Source organism: Dermacentor variabilis, chromosome 2 (genome assembly GCF_050947875.1).
Source record: "Dermacentor variabilis isolate Ectoservices chromosome 2, ASM5094787v1, whole genome shotgun sequence".
In the NCBI taxonomy this organism is placed as follows: Eukaryota; Metazoa; Arthropoda; class Arachnida; order Ixodida; family Ixodidae; genus Dermacentor; species Dermacentor variabilis.
In genome coordinates, this window is record NC_134569.1 from 53,840,338 (window position 1) to 53,859,253 (window position 18,916).

Genomic DNA, 18,916 nt, shown 5'->3' on the forward strand with positions numbered 1-18,916 from the left:
CCCCCCCTTAAAGCCTACGACGTCAATGTACCTTCATCTAGACTGTTCGTACGGGTCAGAGACAGTCAAGTACGTGACATTCGGACAACTGCCAAGTTTAGCTGATCCAAGGCCACAAGGCGCAAACGTCGTCCTCACGCAAATTGAATTTGGCGCCAATTGCCTTACCTGACGTCAGCGAGGGAGTCGCGATCAAAGGCTAGCGAAGCTAATCGTCAAAAGAAGCAATCATTACACCGTGTTATCGGTTCAAATTGAAAGGTTTATTCAGTGCACAGCGATCATGTCTTCCTCGTACATTCACCCTTGCCTTCAGTGTGCTGTCAGGTGTTCCGCGCACGCTGTTGTCGAGGCTGCAGGTAAAGCCACCCGTCTGCAATGTGTTGATGCGATGCCTCCGTAGCTTCGCGGTTCGAAGGCGTATGTGGGTAGTTTAGCATAGCGAATGTTACAAAATGAGGTATTACACGTGCAACCAAAGGCTAAACGCCCCTCGCTAGCAGCCTTGGTACCATGGAAGATAGCGGGATCGACAGTGATTCCAAGACGAACAGCTGTAATGGTGGCGATCGGCCGCAGCAAGATCTACCGGTTCCTGTGAAGACACTGGATGGCTGTGAAGCGGACATGAACGAAGCAGAAGGCGCTGAGAAAAAACCACAGGCTCGTAGATTTGCATCTTTACCGTAGCTTAAGTTTGTTTGGGTGTTACCCTTCGCCATTTCCTAAACCTTCGTCGACGCACCACAACACACGAGGACGCTGGCAGCAACCATCTGTCCCAGTCGGCGTGTTTTCTTGTTTTATTTATTCATTAAGCATTCCTTAAAAGCCTAAAGAGAGTCAAACATGTGCGGTCTCGTAGTGCCTAGGAGAAAAAATTAATTTCTTGGGTATTCACGCGACGTAACGACGACGTTTGTATTTCTTATTCATTTAATGAGACATCTAAAGTAATGAAAACGCAGTCGCGTTTACGACTTCATCTTATTTGGCCCCTGATAGTGCTTTTCGCGGTTGCTGTAACAATAAGCAGACGTGTTCATTTGTCATCGCTACATACGCGAACACGTTTGCATTTTAAGATCCGCCGAAACAAATTCATAACAGACCATCGCAGGGCTGTCATCGGCGTACTATGTTTTGACATTCAGGTTACATTGCCGTTCTGACGATTTGTACAGTAAACTCCTTTGTCAATGTGCCCAAAAACTATGGCCTTAAAAACTGGAGCAAACAAGCAGTAGTGAAGGCAAGATATCCAGCTAAGGTTCTCATAAATTAGCTGATCTTTACGATTTACCCGTTAATGAAGGCGTCCATATGCATCTCTGCTGCGTTGCAGGAGGCACCGCCAGAAGAACCGCAGAAGACGCCTCAGGAGCAGGCTGCATCAAAGTCGAGAGCCCTTCAACTCCATAGACGATTAGGTATGCCATCACATCACATGCATCATTTGACGCCTCCTCTTCAAAACGTTAAGGTAAAGAAAGCAAATTTATTGGCGGCAACACTGTCATAGTTTGTAGTGCAAAAGGTAACAGGAAAAGAAGAACAGCCGAACAAAAAGAATAACTCGTATAACTAGCTTTATTTAGTGAAAAACGTGTGCATATATTGAACACTTTTATGCGCAGATCCAAACAGCACAACAAAAGTTAATGCCTGCAACCCAAAACGCAATTGCACAGCCATATCAAGAAATTGAAACTCGCTCTTGAAAAGCAACACGGAAGGCTCACTGATGCATAAGCCACCCTTCTTAATATATGCTTAAATTAGCTTCCATGCCCTCATATCATGGCTTTTTTCGAGAATGCGCATGCCCTCAAACTGCAGTGCACAGCCGCATGAGCCACGCTGGAAGGGTAGGGATAAACCAGTTCTATTCTTGATCAAGAGGACATGTTACCACGTTTGGTCATTAACACACCAGCTTGTTTGGCCGATGTGTGTCTTGCCATAGCTCAAAGGTATTTCATATACCACACCTACAATGCTGCGCAAATAGGGCCTAGCGGGCTTCTTCTCGCATGCCAACTTGACCTTCTTTGTCAGAATGCAGGCATGAAACCTCAACAACTAGTTCGCTGCTGAAAACACCACAGGCACATTGTGCCAGTTCGCCATCCATTTCAGGTTGTGGGCGATCTTATGCATGTAAGACAATGCCTGCGGTCTTCTTTTTGGTGGAGTCAGGCCTACTGCCACAACCTTTCAGCCTTGACAGCTATGTACCAACTACCCCAACCTAGTTCTTTGCTGGCTGCAACACAGAATTAGAATATATCAATATATAGTTTTCTTTAGATGCGGCAAGGTTTATGTCTCTTTCAATTGTTTGTATATATGTCAAAGTTACACAATTTTATTGCGAGGCAAGGTAGAAGGCAAGGTGATAAAGGTGAAGGGAAGGCAAGGTGATAAAATGATGCTTTGTGCATTTTCCAGTGAGCCCACATAATCAGAGTAATTGAATTCAATTTATTCAACAGTCAGTTGATAATGTTTTTCTTTAATTATAGTTAAAGGAATTGGATCGTCAATATGAAGCACATGCACAAGTTAATTATTGGCTGCAAGGATTACACAAAAGGAGAAGATATCCATTCACCGTAGCCAACGGAACACAGCATGTCAAACACCCTCTTAAGCATGATAGTACATTTAGCAGAGGGGTTGTATACAGGAATATTCAGCTGATTACAGTGAAATGGAGCAACTTTGAGCATTCAGGGGGTTCAACTTAAGTGGAACACAGCATTTGTGGGTTTTAACACTTTCGCATTAAAGGCAAACTTCGTCCACTTTGGATCGACAGTGATCAGCCCACATATTTTAACAGAAAATTGGGCTGATCTTGAAGGCAGTGCGGTTTAACACAGCATTTCAAAGCGCTAGTTGTCACGAGGAAAGAAAGTGAGATATTGATAAGTGACGCCAAACGTTTCCAAAGAGGGTCTTTGCTGCGAGAGAAGCATGTGTGTGATTGTGGCCTAATATTTAGAGCATTCGGCTGCTGGCTGGAAGACGGATGCTTGATGCCATCAACAGTCATGCATTTCTTTACAGCATTGTAAGTGGACTTCACCCGCTTTGGAAGTACCTAACAGAAAACCCGAGGTGTGTTGAGCGCGCGTGAGCACATCGCAGTGTGCATGAAATCACAAGTTTGTTAGAGACACAAGATATAGAAACGTCACTTTGATAAATGACAACGTGCAAGGTTGCCCGTTACGCTGAGCTGTCAACACATCACAATCATCGCAGCTTAAGTATGCAACAGCATATTTAGAGAAATTGTGGTGTTAAGTTCTTGCCTAGTTCATATTTTGTTGCCACCACCGGGCAGGGGATGTATTCTCGGACAATCACTTTCGGTGATACTATCACCTTCACGTGATATAGCGCTTAACCACCCAATCAGTCATCTGATTTTGCTCAGCCAGCCAATCAGTGTGCACCTGATGGCCAAGGCTATAGTAGTATTGCCAAACGTGATCGTCCCAGGATATGTCCTCTGGACTACGAAAAGCAAGTTGTGTGCACCAACTTGTGTACCGTAACTTAAGGGGATATCAGGCAAAAGGCGGGTGCATACATAAATTACAGGCTCCTTGAGCACATAAACAACGTAAGGGTAAACGAAATTGTCCGGCTGCCTCTGCATTGCAGGAAGTGTGGGTGTGAACCAGTTTTTCATGACACAACCGTGCTAGGCCATGGAAGATATCAGGTTGTTAGTTTGTTGAATTAACTCGCATTATTGAAGGGGAAAAAGTGTGTGAGCATTGGCTCGAGGTACGTCGCTTGAAAAGCAATGGGACTGCTCTCCCATTTCACTTGATACCTACTGTGTTTAACTTGACAGTCATCAGTCGAGCTGTTCTGAATGCATTGTCCTGCACCTGCAGAACATCATTGTGGATGGTACTTTTTTTTAGTAAATTTTAGCTGTAAGAGCGTGCTTGTCTCATGGTCGCCTCGCTGTGTTTTTTTATTTTTCACTTTCTTGTTATTCATGAAAAGGTCTGCAATTTCGAAATGAAAACGTCTCAGGAGAACGAAAAAAAGAAAAAAATAAGAAATGAAGTTCTAACAAGCAGGAAAGGCTAGTTGTGTAGTACAGAGTGAGACATTGCAAAAGGCTTAGTGGAGTGGACAGTCACTGCAGCGTGTATAAGTGTTGCCTCCTGTTTCTCTTTTATTTGTTTATTCTTACCTTTTTCTGTGTGTCTGTAGAGTAAGCAGTATCACCATCACTTCCATTAAGAAAGGTCATTCACATTTTGTTAAGTAGTGCTTATTGATTAATGCTTGACTGAGAAAGTGCTTAATTAGTGTTCTGCACTGAAGCTGCACATGGGGGCACAGATTCCCATAAAGATTGGAAGAAAATTAATTAGGCCGAATGCAATCTGTGCTTGCTCTCTCTCTCCATGTTTGTTGTCCTGACTGCTCTATTTTTGCATTTTGCTCAGAGCGGCACATACAGCAGTCAAAGAAAATTCGGCAGCAGACACGAAATGCGTGCATCGACACTCAGCCCAAAAAGACACTCCTACCACGAAGCAGGTAAAGTATGCTCACATTATAGCCCTCAAAAGTCATACTCTATGTCACAGTGCTCATTCAGTGCAGCTAAGCCTTAGGAAGCATGGGAAACAGCAGAAAAACAGACGTAAGTGGCACTGACACTTAGAAAGACACAACACAAGCGCCATGTTGTGCCCTCCCTACCCTTGGTCCAAATTTTTGTTGTGCCGTTTTCCATGTCTTCTTAGATGAAGCAACTAGCCCAACATCACACCTTCTTTCAGGTAAATTATCAAGTTGAATCATGAACTCAGAAAAATGAGGACACTTTCGCACTGTATCAACTGGAACAGTGCAGGAAGGGGATGAAAGAAGAGACAGACAACACAAAGTCATTGGAGCAGCATTGTGTGTTCCCATGTGCCTAATTCACTTCTTCCTTTTGGCCTGTTTTTGTACTGTTCCACTTTAGATGCAAGAAAAACTAACACAGCCCTTCTGAATTCTCTTGTGTTTCTCCAAGATGTTTGAAAGTGCAGTTACCTTGTCTACAGATACAAACAGTGCTTGCACTGCATATAGCAGGGTCCAGGGTCTGTGTTCTTGATTGCTTAACTTTCACACCATTGACAATATCCATTGGCACTCCAATACCAGAGGTCTAACCTCCATCAAGGTGTACCAAACGGTTTCCCCCACAGTGCTGCCATTTCTTTCTTCATACAGGCATATTACTAAAATAGTATCGAAATTGGCTTGAACTTGCTAAAAAGATTTTGCTGTGGAGAATTTCAGGAAGGAAGATCAGTCATGGTAAACTTGTCTCTAACTATTTCTTTCTCGCATCTTGTGTATTGTGCTTTCCGTTTTCAATATGTCTTAACAACTTGCCTAAAGGAACACCCTTCTAAAGTTTACAGATCCGTTTGTCAAGAAACTGAGACTTGTTTCTTTCTTTATTGCGGGGTAAAACAGCATCAAAATTACGTAGTGCACTGATACTACTTTTCTATTTAATTTTTTTTTTCTCCCACGAACAGGCTTCCTGTGCCCAACAAAGGCCAAGGGTCAACTGCTCAGCCATCAGGAGACACTGAGCCTTTGGTTACATGGAAGTCTGACAGGTGAATGGGCTCTGTTGTCACTTCTGTGAAGTCTGCACAACCCAAGTTATGGCCATTTTAGCTTGAGTCAGTGTGCTTTGGCGTGTCAGCACTTGTACTGTGCACTCACTGCTGAATGTATAACAGTAGGCCCTAACTGAAGGCCAACTGCAACAAACCATAACTGGCCCTTGCGCCATAACAAGCCATACATCATAATCAAAATTACAATCACTTGTTTACAAATGACTGGTGCTATATAACATTCAAGCAATCTCGATAAAGCTGCAGGGCTAATGATTTTCTAACTTTCCCATTAAGAACCTTTAAATCACACCTAAGCAGATGATGTGTGCACCTGGTGCTTAGTGGCTATGATGCAAATCACAGCACGTTGCCTCTGAGATTTTCCGTGTGCCGTGAGTTTGCTGTGCTCATTCTTAATCTTCTGGGTTCTGTTTCATTTACATTGATCAACAATGGCCATGTTCTTCCAGTTTCTATATTCATTGTTGCAAGCTATTTGTGACATGTCGACTCTTACTTCAAACAAAGTTTTGCACTGAGACTGCTCTATATTTACACTTTCTGAAACTAGCCTTCTTATGCAGTGAAAGTTTGATTGGAGTTGGCCATTAATGTATTAATGTAAAGCATTCTTCGGCTCCTCCTAGGAACCTTGAAGTTAGTTCTCGTCTCGCCTTGTTTTTGGTCTTTTCAATAAAAAGAAAATTCAAGTTTCCTATAGTTTTCCTATAGTTTTCTTATTTCCTATAGTTTCCTATAACACAGCAGTCCGATGCTCTATCTATTAAGCTATGATTGTGTGCATCGACGTACCTAGGGCCCCTATTAAGCTATGATTGTGTGCATCGACGTACCTAGGGCCCCCTACCCCCCCTGAAATTAAGCTGCATACCCCCATTGCCTGCCTACTCCACCACTCCTCACACACATTCATAAAGCGCTGACAAATCAATCTATTCGGCGGTAAACATTTTGCTGCTTTATAGCGAGAGCTGTATATGGCTTACCTTACATAGTTTTTTTTGCCATCCGTCAACAGAAAAAGTCTTCATGTGGGTCGATCCTGGTAATAGTGAAAAAAAGGATGAAGCTAAATGTCACATACCCCTGTGGGCTCAGAAACCTGTAACACACCCTTCGAAATCTTTGGGATGGGCCCACGTATGGGGAGTGCTTAACGCCTTCTTCACCTCCGCCGTGGGTCGGCCCGGCATTGCACTACTTTTCGATGAACCCACGTATACGGAGTGCTCAACGCCTGTTTCACCTCCGCCGAGGGTGGGCCCGGTACTGCACTACCTTAGGGTTCGGCCCACGTAGGGGGAGTGCTTAATGCCTGTTTACGGTTCACCTCCGTGGCGGGTCAGCCCGGCATTGCACTACCGTCGGGCCTACCCACAGCGGACGTGAAGCACTTTGCTTTTCGTTTGAGAGCTTTGACTTTCATCAGCTCTCGTTGCCATTCCACCTTCACAGAGGGGAATGGTTGTCCATTTTTTCACTCCTTTTGGATGGCGGTAGTTATTGGCATCTCCTGGGGTGTGAAGGCCAGTTTTCTCATCGATTTGGTGCCCGCGCAATGAACTCGAGATGAGTTCAGTTGTCACCATCTATTCAATGATCATGTGCATCATTGTTGCTTTGTTAGTTCAACCTTTGTTTAGACTGATCCAGGGACCAAGAAAGGGATTCGGTTCATAGCCAGCTGGTCTGTATGCTCGTGGAACGAGTTGTGGCCGGAGAAAATGCCAGTTGCATTAAGCTTTTCGTTTTGCTTCATTATTTCCTCGAGTGACTGCTCGCCACGATGCTAGCAGATGTACCTGCGATATGGGTTAGATAGCGTAGAAAATAAAATAATGCGAAACAACATCCATCATCAGACCCTGCAATAACCGCTAAAACCATAAGCAATATGACTGTTACCCATTACCTCGTCTGGCTGTTGCTTAGTTGTACAGCACCTTTCGTGCAATACAGTATTGGCAACTGGAAAGAAGTGCCACAAGGAGTTGAGAAATTAAGCGATCTACTAAAGGAGAGAGCCAAGGCAACAGCCAAACAGGAAGGAAAAGCGAAAATTAACAAATTTAATCATTGTTTGTGAAAATATTTATGGATGAACATCTCTTTATATAAAAAGAAAGTAGAGAAAATGTTTCCAGAAGTGGAGAATGATTCCGTGTGTTTTGAATTGCGCTTCTACAGTTATCAGTGGAGCCGCCTGACGCGGCCACTTCTCTGCTGTGCTAATGTGAGTGTTGTTTTAACCTTCCGTGATGGGCGCAGTACGTCTAGAACCGCAGCGTCCTGCGCTCTATGTGGTTGTACGGGACTGGTGACCACGCATCGTTATGCAATGTCTCAAATAACATTAGTCAGTTTTGGCACTTAAATTGGTAGAGCAGTAAATGAGGGATCCAAAAGAACTGCGATTGATCTGCAAACATATATATTTCTCTATAATTCTTCCAGGGCTAATTAAGAAAGCGGTACTAGAAATCTTTATTTTACACTTTCCCTTGTTTACTTGTTCTTGGCACCATTCTTCCTACGCTTCTGTCATGCGTGAGTGCATTTGATGTGGTTCCTTGTTTGCCAAGTAAAGGAGAGGTGTACCTCACAGGCGTACCTGTGAGGTACACCTTATTTCAATTCTCTTCCGCGGGTTTACGCATCTTTGTGGGCATTATTCACATTTGTACTAGTAAAGCTACCTCCCCCCCCCCCTCTCGTTTGCATAGAAAGAGTTACCTTGGGTTGCCCCCACCCCCCGAAAAAAAAAAATCCTGGGTACGTGCCTGGTGTGCATGTTTCTCTCGTGCCAATGCCAACTAGCCCTTGGAGACAACTGGCGTGTGCGTCATGTCACATAGCACGAGTCCCTGCGTCAGTTTCTTCCATTGTTGCATCATGGCAGGTAGCTCTTTCAGGCTGTGTGTTAGACTGTGCCGTCAGGATCAGCCCACATTCCCCAGTCGTTTCCTCGTAGCAGATAATGCTATGAAGACGCTGTGCGACATTTTAAGGTCTTCGAGATCAGCCCCGTCTGTAACGGAACAGGCTTTAGTGTTTCTTTACCAGAGTTAACTCAAAACTGCCATCATACTGTCGTCATTTTGCATCTGTCGCTACACACAGGCTCATACAACACACACAATTGCTTGCTTTACGCAAACATGTTGGTCCATCTGGTAACACATTGAAGGACTCCAAATGATGCTGGATAGTTAACTACCCACAAAATGGTTTGCATAACATCTGATTCCCGCAGACATGGGATCTGCATAATTTTTTCCCCAGTTATAATGCTGCCGCAGGCCAGTCCATGTAAAGCTAATAGCATGATTTACACTGTATGCTTCCTTTTTTGGTGTGACTTTGTTATACTGCATATGCTAGAGGGAAGCTAAGTCAGTGGGTCACAGTTTTGAGTGAGAGAGCCCTCCAGATTTGGTTCGTGTATTAGCACACATGAAAAGCTTGTTTGGTTTTTATTCAGCTGGCCATTTAAATGAAAACCATGTTTTCTGTCATTTCATTACAGTGAAGAGGATTTCGAATTTCAGCCCACTTCTAAGGCAGCTGCCCGTGAAATCACCCAACAGCTGATTAGAGATGGGTATGATCTTGACCTGACCCCTGACGATGATGATCTGGACCTTATTCCACCAAAACCACTGACTCAAAGGTGTTCCTGCTGCAACCCATCTCAGACATGCTCCATTATGTGACCAGCTGTTGTTACTTTGCTGACATGATTATTTCTATGTGGAAAAGACAATCTTTTTCTGATAGGAGGCCATGGAGTACAGGTGTGAATGGATTGACTGCCCGGTTTAACATTCCATATTTTTTTCTGCTGCTGCTGCCACTAGCTACATTCGTGTTGTTGCAACAGCTATAGTGGATGAACTTATGATGTACCACGATGATTGTTGCATGAAATTGCACAAAACTCGAAATTTTCTTTGCTGCCTTCCTCCTAGTCACCAGGGGATGCTTCAAATCTCAAAGTTGTTATTAGATGATTCCACTATGTTCAGTGGCAGGCATTGTGTAAGCCTCATTGCTTTTAACTGCCCTCCATTTGCCAGGGGTGTGCTTCAAGTTTTTGGACCCTGGCTCCTGAACTGGCTCATAATGTGCAATTTATTTAATTGCAAAAAAATTGTGGAATCTCTCAATTTGCAATTCTGTATATAATGCCCACTATGCTTTACTGAGACAGAAAATCCTACTATATGTGCTGTGATACATTTGTTCAGCATTGCACTTGAATAATGGTATTGCACAGAAGATTGGGCAGTAGTAGAACCTCGCTGGTTATAAGGGCGACCTATGTCTGTGGCCGTATGGCACATTTTCACGCCGTGGCACAATTTTAGATTGCATAGCAAATTGGACGCAAATGTTACCACCAGAGGGAATGACACAATGATGCATTAATTTTTCGGAGCCGATAAGGTGATTTGTGCGGTGTTACTGAAGTGTTTATAGCCCTGCACAGCTATATTCGAACCTGAGAGTAGTATTAGAGTCACATGATGTGAAACCTTTGTCAGCAGTCTTTATGAGACAAAAGCTTTCTATTTTGCACCAGTCTTGCCAATTACCTTTGAACACATGAACCGAGTTGTCGGGTAGCACAGGCTAAGCTGAAACGTTTTGCATTTTACTGTAGATTTCTGTTGTAGTCAAGGTTGTGTACGTTAGTCAAGGTATCATCGTGGCAGAATCTTCACAATGCCAGCATTGTTTAATGTTAGTAGGAAACATTTCAGTGCCAAAACAATTTTTACACCAGAACTAAAACATTGCTTGATACTCCTTTCTTGCCCTTAGTAGAGCCATGTAAGTTTAGCGAGTGATTTTCTATGTGGACGTCAGACTGTTTGAACTTAACTATGTATTGATTTGTATTTCAAATTTAAGTCAAGTGGCACACGAAATTATGTGCTTTAAATATTTGATGCTGGAACCCGCACTGCTAGTTTGAGAAAGCAAAGTTTATTGTCGTTATTCTGCTACAATTGTGTTTGCATTGAATAATCTGCACTTCCTTAAAACCATGCATTTATTGACATTTGGTACTCGCAAAATGTTTCATGACACTCATTATGCTTGCACTTATGAGTGTTAGCCAAAAGAATGGCCCTTCACATGTGTGCATAGCAGCAAATGTCACCAGTCTTTGCCATTAGCAGTTCATTCACACATCAACCTATAGTTCTCATTACTGTAGTGATCTGTTTTACTGATCTGTGCGGAACAGCTTTGGTTATGAGAATGTAAGAGTAACTTGAAAAGTTACTCTTGGATGTGCTAAAAATTCGTAAAATGATGCGATTCTGTGTATACTCATTGCACTGATTGAAACGACAGGATCTGTGCACGGCGCTAACATCGTTCTTATGAAGAGTTTTATTATTCTGACACTCGGTGACACTACAATTGCGAGTTGATGCTTGTGCATGGCATGCTTTGTTCATGTGAGCTTCATCAGTATTGTATTGCTTCAGAACATTTCCATTTACTCTAGTCATTGCCTTATACGCAATTTACTTGGCCACCTTGGGCGCACATGTTTTTACGTAACTGTTATGCATTAAAAATGTGGTATTTCGATGTCTGGTGCTGTGAATTGTGGGGATGCTCGACTCATACATGTTTCCTGACATTTGTCTTCCCTGCATGGCTCTCACATCTCTTCACGTTCAGCTTCCCCGCACAGTACCCACAAGTGATGGGGGAAGTTGGTGTTGTAGTCATGGAGGAAGGAAAATGATAGGAGAGAGCATACTGCAACGCGATTGAAGCCAACCTCGTGGCCCAACACATGTTCACGTGTCAAAGTATGCGGTTAGTTTTAGTGTTCCCGCTCTGCAGGCAGTGCCATGGCAGGGCAGATGAACAAGCGCACACTGAATAAAAACTACTGGCTTAGCTACTGGGAATCAAACGTTTCAACGAATTTCGATTCTTCCTCCGTTATCTTGACCCAAGAGGTGACGTGTTGGGCCACCACTGCGGCTTCACGGAATGTTCGCTTGCCAAGGCTGGTTGCGTGACTTAATGCTCCCTCCTGTATTTTTCCTTGCTTCATGGTTGTAGTTATGCAGCTGCGATGCAAGGTGGTGTACATGTTCCTATGTGAGTGTCAGTTGATGGCATTGATAACTCGGGTGCGAGAATAACCTGCCTCCTTCTCTTTGGCTTCGCATTGTTGGCACACTCGTAGGCGTGCTCTCAGGAACTAACCTGCAGGAGGCTTCTCGTTCGGTCTTGGAGTACGGCACCAGCTTGGGCAAACGCTATTGCGCACATTCATTTGCAGAATTGCAGCTGTGAACAACTTTGGTGTAGGACACAGGCAAGCAATGCCTCAGTATCCTCGTATGGTGAGTCGAACGTCAGTTTCTCAGTGCATCTTCATTGATTGAGGAGCTATTCCTTGTATGTAGCTCATCTAGCGGGTTTGTTGTATAGGAGGAGCAATAAATGCTCTTTTTGTATGTTCGCACTGCTGTGGTATGTGTTATTTTTACCAAGATCATTCCAGACCCCATAATGTTGTTGCTGACAATGTTCCCAATCCAACATGCCTACGCTGTGATAATACAGATCTTCAGGGTATCTTCAAAGGAGCAAGTGTTGCCAAAGCAAGCCTTTTTCTTCGTTTGGTGCATCAATTACCTGCTCAGATGTAATTGGCTGAAGACATGTCAAGACATGTAGATGCGGCTTGAATATCAAGGCTAAAGGCTAAAAGCAAAATATCAATTCTTGTCGACTGGCTGAACAGAAATGTTGCACAAATGGTTTAGATTTTCACTTTGCCATGTGTGTGTGCAGCATGCGATATTTATGGAATACTTTGCTGCCACTGAGGGTTACGCTGTCGCTAAGTGGAATGGTAATGGTAATGTGGAATGTTTGCCATAAGGCTGTTTCTGTCATAATTAATAGCAGAAGTATGTACGTACCTGTGCCTCTGAATGGACATTAAAGGCAAAAATTGAATCAATTTGGCAGTGTTTGATTATCCTTCTGGAAGCCTGCCATTATTTATGCTGGGGGATTGATCTAGTTGGGAAGTAAGTCGGGACTCGAAGGACTGCAATTTTTAAACAAATTCAAATTGCCCGCACTGATCGAAGTGGGTCACGTAGGTGCCATGAGTTCCAATGGCAGTCTGGGCATCGATAACCTACTGGGCACCACACTGCTGCAAATGGTAAAGTTAGCGGGCTGAAGTCAAAGATTCCACGTTTTGTCATCGTGCACAGAATATCTTAGACATACTGACACATATTTTTGAAGTTGTAGAAACTCTACCACATGCTTTTCTCACATAAAGAGATGACACTTGGCTAACATAAAATACGGGGAACACTATCTTAATTTCGTGCTACAGTTCGTGTCGAAATGCCAGACCTGGTGTCATCAACATTATCATGACTTCTTTACTACTTGGGAAACAAAACAGTCTGCATAATCCAGAGACCTCGCCAGGAGCACCACGGAGGTTGCTTTTAAGTATAAAAGTATTTCTCTCTCTCATCACATCCGCCCCCAGATGCCAAAACTGAAACTGGTTCCTAGAAACAAGTATTGTAAATTATTTAAGATGCTCTCATGCTTGCCGCTACTCTTCCTTGCGTTTAGAGGACTTGGAATCTTCATTTAATAAAAAACTCTGGTGGAACCAACCCATCTATGATGACAGTCAATGTTAATGCGATTAGCATTCAAGAAATGTAGCCACAAACCATATTGGTGTACACATCTTTATTCAGAATCTGTAGTGGTGGAAATGGGCAAAGAATGTTAATCGCATTAATACACGCACGTGCCGCAGTGTCACCACATACCACAGAGTGTACACCTTCAGACGCCACAAAGAAAGCTTCATTAAACGCCGCCAGTCCCCACAGACCATGGCTTCTACACCTTTGGATGCTACAAAGAAAGTTTCACTAAACACAGCCTCCCAACTACAGCCAGTTTTGTCCCGCTGGCACTGTAGTATTAGGGTTCAGCATATCCAACTTCAAATTTGAAGTAGCATTGACGAAGCCGGTCCAGAACCAAAGGCGTTTAATGCCCACAAGCGCGGCCTTAAAGCTGCCAGCAACAGTGACATCATGAAGTGCCGTGTGCAGTCATCAGTTTGCCCCACATTCTGCACTCCATGCTTGCACTGCAACAGAATTAACTACATCATGATTGCATAGGTGTCTATTTCAGGTGTCGGCTCGACGAGCAGGTGCTCTCAGTTGGACATGCACCTGTGGAGTGTACTTGCAGCAATTGAAGGGCGCTATGAAGAGGTCAGGCATCGGCAGGCCAAAAAGTGCGTTAAGTATTGAAAGAATGCTAATTGCATTAGAATGGCAAGTCAGAAATGTCATGTCGGTACTCCTTTAAGGGACTGTCAAGGCAAGGCAGCAAGAAGAATGGGCCTGGCTGCAGGTTTGTCACCCCGTTCCTAAGGGGATGCTCATATATTATTCACATAGCGCTGATGGAGCAGTATGAAGAGGTAGCATCGGTAGGTTCTTCTGTAGACAAATGGTTATATGTCATGGGATTTTCAGAACAGATGCCAAGAGAAGGAAAGCGCAGTACAGGATGGCAGAGAACTAGGTGGTGTGATGAAATTAGGAAATTTGCAGGCATAAGATGAGGTCAGACGACACAAGACAGGGGTAATTGGAGATCGCTGAGAAAGGCCTTCGTCCTGCAGTGGACATAAATAGGCTAGTGATAATGTCATAGGAGCTGGTGTTGCATCTTAAATGGTGGTGTCGATCTTGTACTATGTTTATGTTAATTTTACTGTTGCAAGAGCTCTGTTCTTGGCATTGTTGACATCTTGAAGGGCTAACTAGGGTATGCTTGAATATAGAAATTTCTGAATTGAATGCGATTATCCAGAAAAGTGACCTTTGAATATCAAGTTGAATAATGAATATCTTCTCATTTATAAAATATAAAGTTTGTGAGAAGGCTTATTTACATCATTTGGTACATGTCAACTTGGGTTATGAGAAATTACTGAAACCTAATTGTATCTAGCACACCATCATTATGGCAGCAATCGAAACGGGAACAGCACATCACCAGATGCATGTAGGGTGTATTCTTGAAGGAAACATTAATAAATAAACTGGTTTGCTTACATTAATAAATCAATATCGTAAGCTGCCCAAAGGCAAAGCATCCTTATTGAGCTCTGAAACTGATGCCTCTAAGCAACAGTTCTGGCTTTTCCGCAGCAGAATCATTCACAGGTCTCCTCTTGCATCTGTCCTTTTCCCTGTAGACTGCAATAAGTGCTGTTATGTCTTAAATTCAAACAGAAATGATTATTAATGCGCTGGCATTAGGAGTGCCAAAAAGAAATAAAATTTTGCGAAGTTGTGCATAGCCGGTCATGCGACATGCATTATGTGCGTGTGTTATACAGGATGTTTCACATAACTTGAACTAAGGAGTTTAAAAAAGTAGTTGACTGCAGCTGAATGAAACAAACGACATGCGGTCGTTGGTTACAATAGTGCTGCAATACGATAGCGTATGAGCACAGTCACATGGTTTTATGTCATATTTTGTAATCTTTCTCTACACACCGACCCCCCCCCCCCCCCAAAAAAAAAATATCACCAGGTAGCATGTACATTGCCACAAAAAATTGAATCGGTCTTTTCTGAACCCATGGCTAGAACATAACGAAAGGTGTTTGACCTTAAGGTGATAACATTTTTTTCATAATTGATCAGTTAATTAACTAATAAAGTGTAATATAAAAAATGTTTCGAGGAGCACCACATGATGGCAAACCATATATTGTTGGTTTCACCCAGCTGCGGTTAACCACGTTCTTAAAATCTGTGGATCAAGTTACGTGTAACACCCTGTGTATGTAAACGAGAAGAAAGGGGGTTAACCAGGGGGCCCGATTTTTATTAGTCATATCATGAGAAGCCAACAAACACTGACACCAAGGAAAACATAGGGGAAATTACTTGTGCTTAATAAATGAAATAAAGAAATGATAAATTATTGGAAATGAAAGCGGATGAAAAAACAACTTGCCGCAGGTGGGAACCGAACCCACAACCTTCGCCTTTCGCATGCGATGCTCTACCAATTGAGCTACCGCGGCGCCGTTTCCCCATCCACTTTCTTGGGTATTTATGTGTCCTAGTAGAACCGTGGAAGTGTTAGCCAGCGCCACCACTCACAGACCTTGGCGGCGGACGTGGAACGTTCTTTCTGCCGCAGGTGTCACGAGAATGTGATCTTTTCGGGTGAAGGCAACTGGTCAATAAACCCACACATGCTACCTGAAGGCATCAATGTAGCCGGATTCAAGACCCTCGTTTAATAAACGAAAAGAAGGGGCGTTAACCGAGGGGCCCGATTTTTATTAGTCATATCATAAGAAGCCAACAAACACTGACACCAAGGACAACATCGGGGAAATTACTTGTGCCTAATAAATGAAATAAACGATACATTAATGGAAATTAAAGTGGATGAAGAAACTGTGTGTATGTGGCCCAACCGTGCAGTCATTTGCAGTTCACTCCTTAAGATGCAGGACTTGTCGCGTCAGCTCCTGAACAGCACCTGACACACTTTGCAAAGTTGTTAATGCAGTTTAAATCGTGGATCTGGAGCCGTAAACAGGTGCTGAATTTTCTGACAACTTCAAATAGCAAAGACATTTTGTATCCGTACACAAGTAGCGCTAACCATTTACTTGACTTAATATGTGCCAGAAGTACTTTGTTGCGAACTAATTGGTTCATACTGAATGAGCAACACACTACGCAATATGCATGGAGAGTGGAAAGAGGTCTGCGCTCTGCCTCATGTATTTTTCACAGCGTGTTAGTTTAGTGCATGCCTTTAGCATCTCTTAAAGGGACACTAAAGAGAAAAACGATTTTTTTTGCATCAGTAAATCACCTTTCTACGACGCCAAAAACACCACTCTTACCATGCTTGGTAAGCCAGAAAAAATGCACAAACAAAAGAAGGGTAGCAACGCCTCCTTCAAGTTCCCCACCTGGTCGCTGTGACGTCGTGGGTTTTGATGGCGTCTTCTAGGGCCTACTGATTATATATAGCGGTACAGATTGATTACATTGTGTTCTAAAGCAACCAAATATTAAACATGGCAAGTTTCGGGAACCTTTACTCAGCCAACGTGGCCCAAATGTGAAAACATACTTTGGAATCCCCGACGTCACACTGGCGTACCGGCATCAGCGTTTCGGTGCGAAATTCGAACACCGATACTTCGACCTTCATTTCCTCACCTAATAAACTATTATTTTGAAATGACTGCCTGCAGGGTTCTCATGCAATGTTCTATTAGTCTAAACTGATTTATTGTTTCTCTTTAGTGTCCCTTTAAAGAATGCTGCTGTTTACAGCCACAAACTGCACTGTAAGCATGAAATGCTTTGGCTACACTTCAAATCTCTTTATCCTTTTGCTGTTCACCATGCAAAGAGCTGGTCATCGCATATATAACTCTACTCATGAATGAGTCTTTAACCACCACTTCAAATTCGTTGAGCTTTGCTGTGGCCATTACTCAAAACTATTGCCATCTCACTGGCTGATAACTGCATTGTGCCAGAAACTACAAACCACATGCTTTCCTAATTTTTTTTATTCATGCGCATCCACTTTCTCTCTCTCGTTTCCCCTTCTACATTGCTGCTACCTGTATTATTCCTTGCCGCATGACGGGTTGCTAAATTCCGTAAATGAGTGCATTAAAGAACAAGTGCAAGAGTCGGCTTTTATTGACAGATGCGGTGTTTCCACGGGAGCTTTTCTAGAAATTTTTTCAATGTACTTGAAGTCGACGCTGATTGGGTGGAGAGATGGCGTTTTTCTGCAGAAATCAGGCATTTGTATTGGCTCAAAGGTTGCCCCTATTCTTAGCAACATTTACCTGTGTAAGGTTGACAACTGCTTAGAGAAAGCCTTAGGTGATAGTGTTATCACGATATTTCGTTACGTTGATGATTACCTGATTTTCTGTAATAGGGAAGAATTCGATTCCGCTGCTACCTCAGTAAGTGAGCAGCTTAAACTTTATGGGGGAGGATTAAAGTTTACCAAGAAATTTCCTCAGCGACGCGTAATTCAGTTTCTTGACATTTCCTTGATCTTCGAACAAAATCATGTTTGTTGGCAGTACTCCCCAAGATCTTCGAAGCCGTTGCTAAACTTTCAATCCAAGCATTCTAAATTAGTAAAAAACGGAATTGCCATGTCGTGCCTTAAGTCTTCCCTCACCAGATCGTGCATGCACAAAATGAGCGCCAGTTTTAATGCGCAGGTCCGGCGTCTATTAGAAGCAGGGTATCCTAGTGTAGCGGTGGCCACTGTGGCTGAGCGCCTAAAGAAGTCGGTTTCGAGAGGGACGGACGTGATTACAGAAAGCAGTAATAGCAAAAAAAGAGTAGTGGCTATTCCATATATTCATTCAGTGTCGCACTGGCTTAAAAAAGTTGCTAGTAGATATGATGTTAATGTTGCTTTCACTGCTCCCAATAAGCTAGGTAAGATATGCGCTGCCGTACAGAATAAAAAGGAGCGGGTAAAAGGCAAAAAACGGAACAGATATTTGTCCAGTGAAGCACAATAAGAACAACTGTTTTACTGACTGTCGTATGAGTGTGGTTTATAAAATTCCCCTTAGCTGTGGCCAGTTCTACGTAGGGCAAACGGGACGGTGTATCAATCAGAGGCTAATGGAACATAAAAGGTCGTTAACCGGTGGATCGCCTTCTAATCTTTCGCTTCATTGCCGAGATTGTAACTGCATGCCAGAGTTAGATGAGTGCGCGATATTGTACAGGCATAAGAATAATAATAATATTTGGGGTTTTACGTGCCAAAACCACTTTCTGATTATGAGGCACACCGTAGTGGAGGACTCCGGAAATTTTGACCACCTGGGGTTCTTTAACGTGCACCTAAATCTAAGCAAACGAGTGTTTTCGCATTTCGCCCCCATCGAAATGCGGCCGCCGTGGCCGAGATTCGATCCCGCGACCTCGTGCGCAGGCATAAGAATGAAGATACGCGTCTTATGGTAGAGGCATGGCATATCTATAATGGTGGAAGTGCGTGCGTGAGTCAGCCTTCGATTACTTTACATAAGGAAGAGATTAAGTACCTTAACAGTTATCTCTCACGTAGGCCGGCACGTTTAC

The 18,916-nt window shown here is 43.2% G+C and overlaps 1 protein-coding gene across 2 annotated transcripts; it reads left to right on the forward strand.

Moving 5' to 3' along the window:
• Positions 1-315: 315 nt before the first annotated feature.
• LOC142571867 (protein FAM219A-like) lies at positions 316-12,189 on the forward strand. Of its 2 annotated transcripts, none has more exons than XM_075680540.1 (5): positions 316-663; positions 1,346-1,483; positions 4,482-4,575; positions 5,577-5,660; positions 9,214-12,189. In XM_075680540.1, the coding sequence occupies exons 1-5, from the start codon at positions 514-516 to the stop codon at positions 9,276-9,278; spliced, it is 531 nt and encodes a 176-aa protein (XP_075536655.1). In that variant the 5' UTR covers positions 316-513; the 3' UTR covers positions 9,279-12,189. The 2 variants fall into 2 exon arrangements, with proteins under 2 accessions (XP_075536655.1, XP_075536654.1); XM_075680539.1 differs by having other exon boundaries at positions 328-663; positions 1,346-1,430.
• Positions 12,190-18,916: the final 6,727 nt, after the last annotated feature.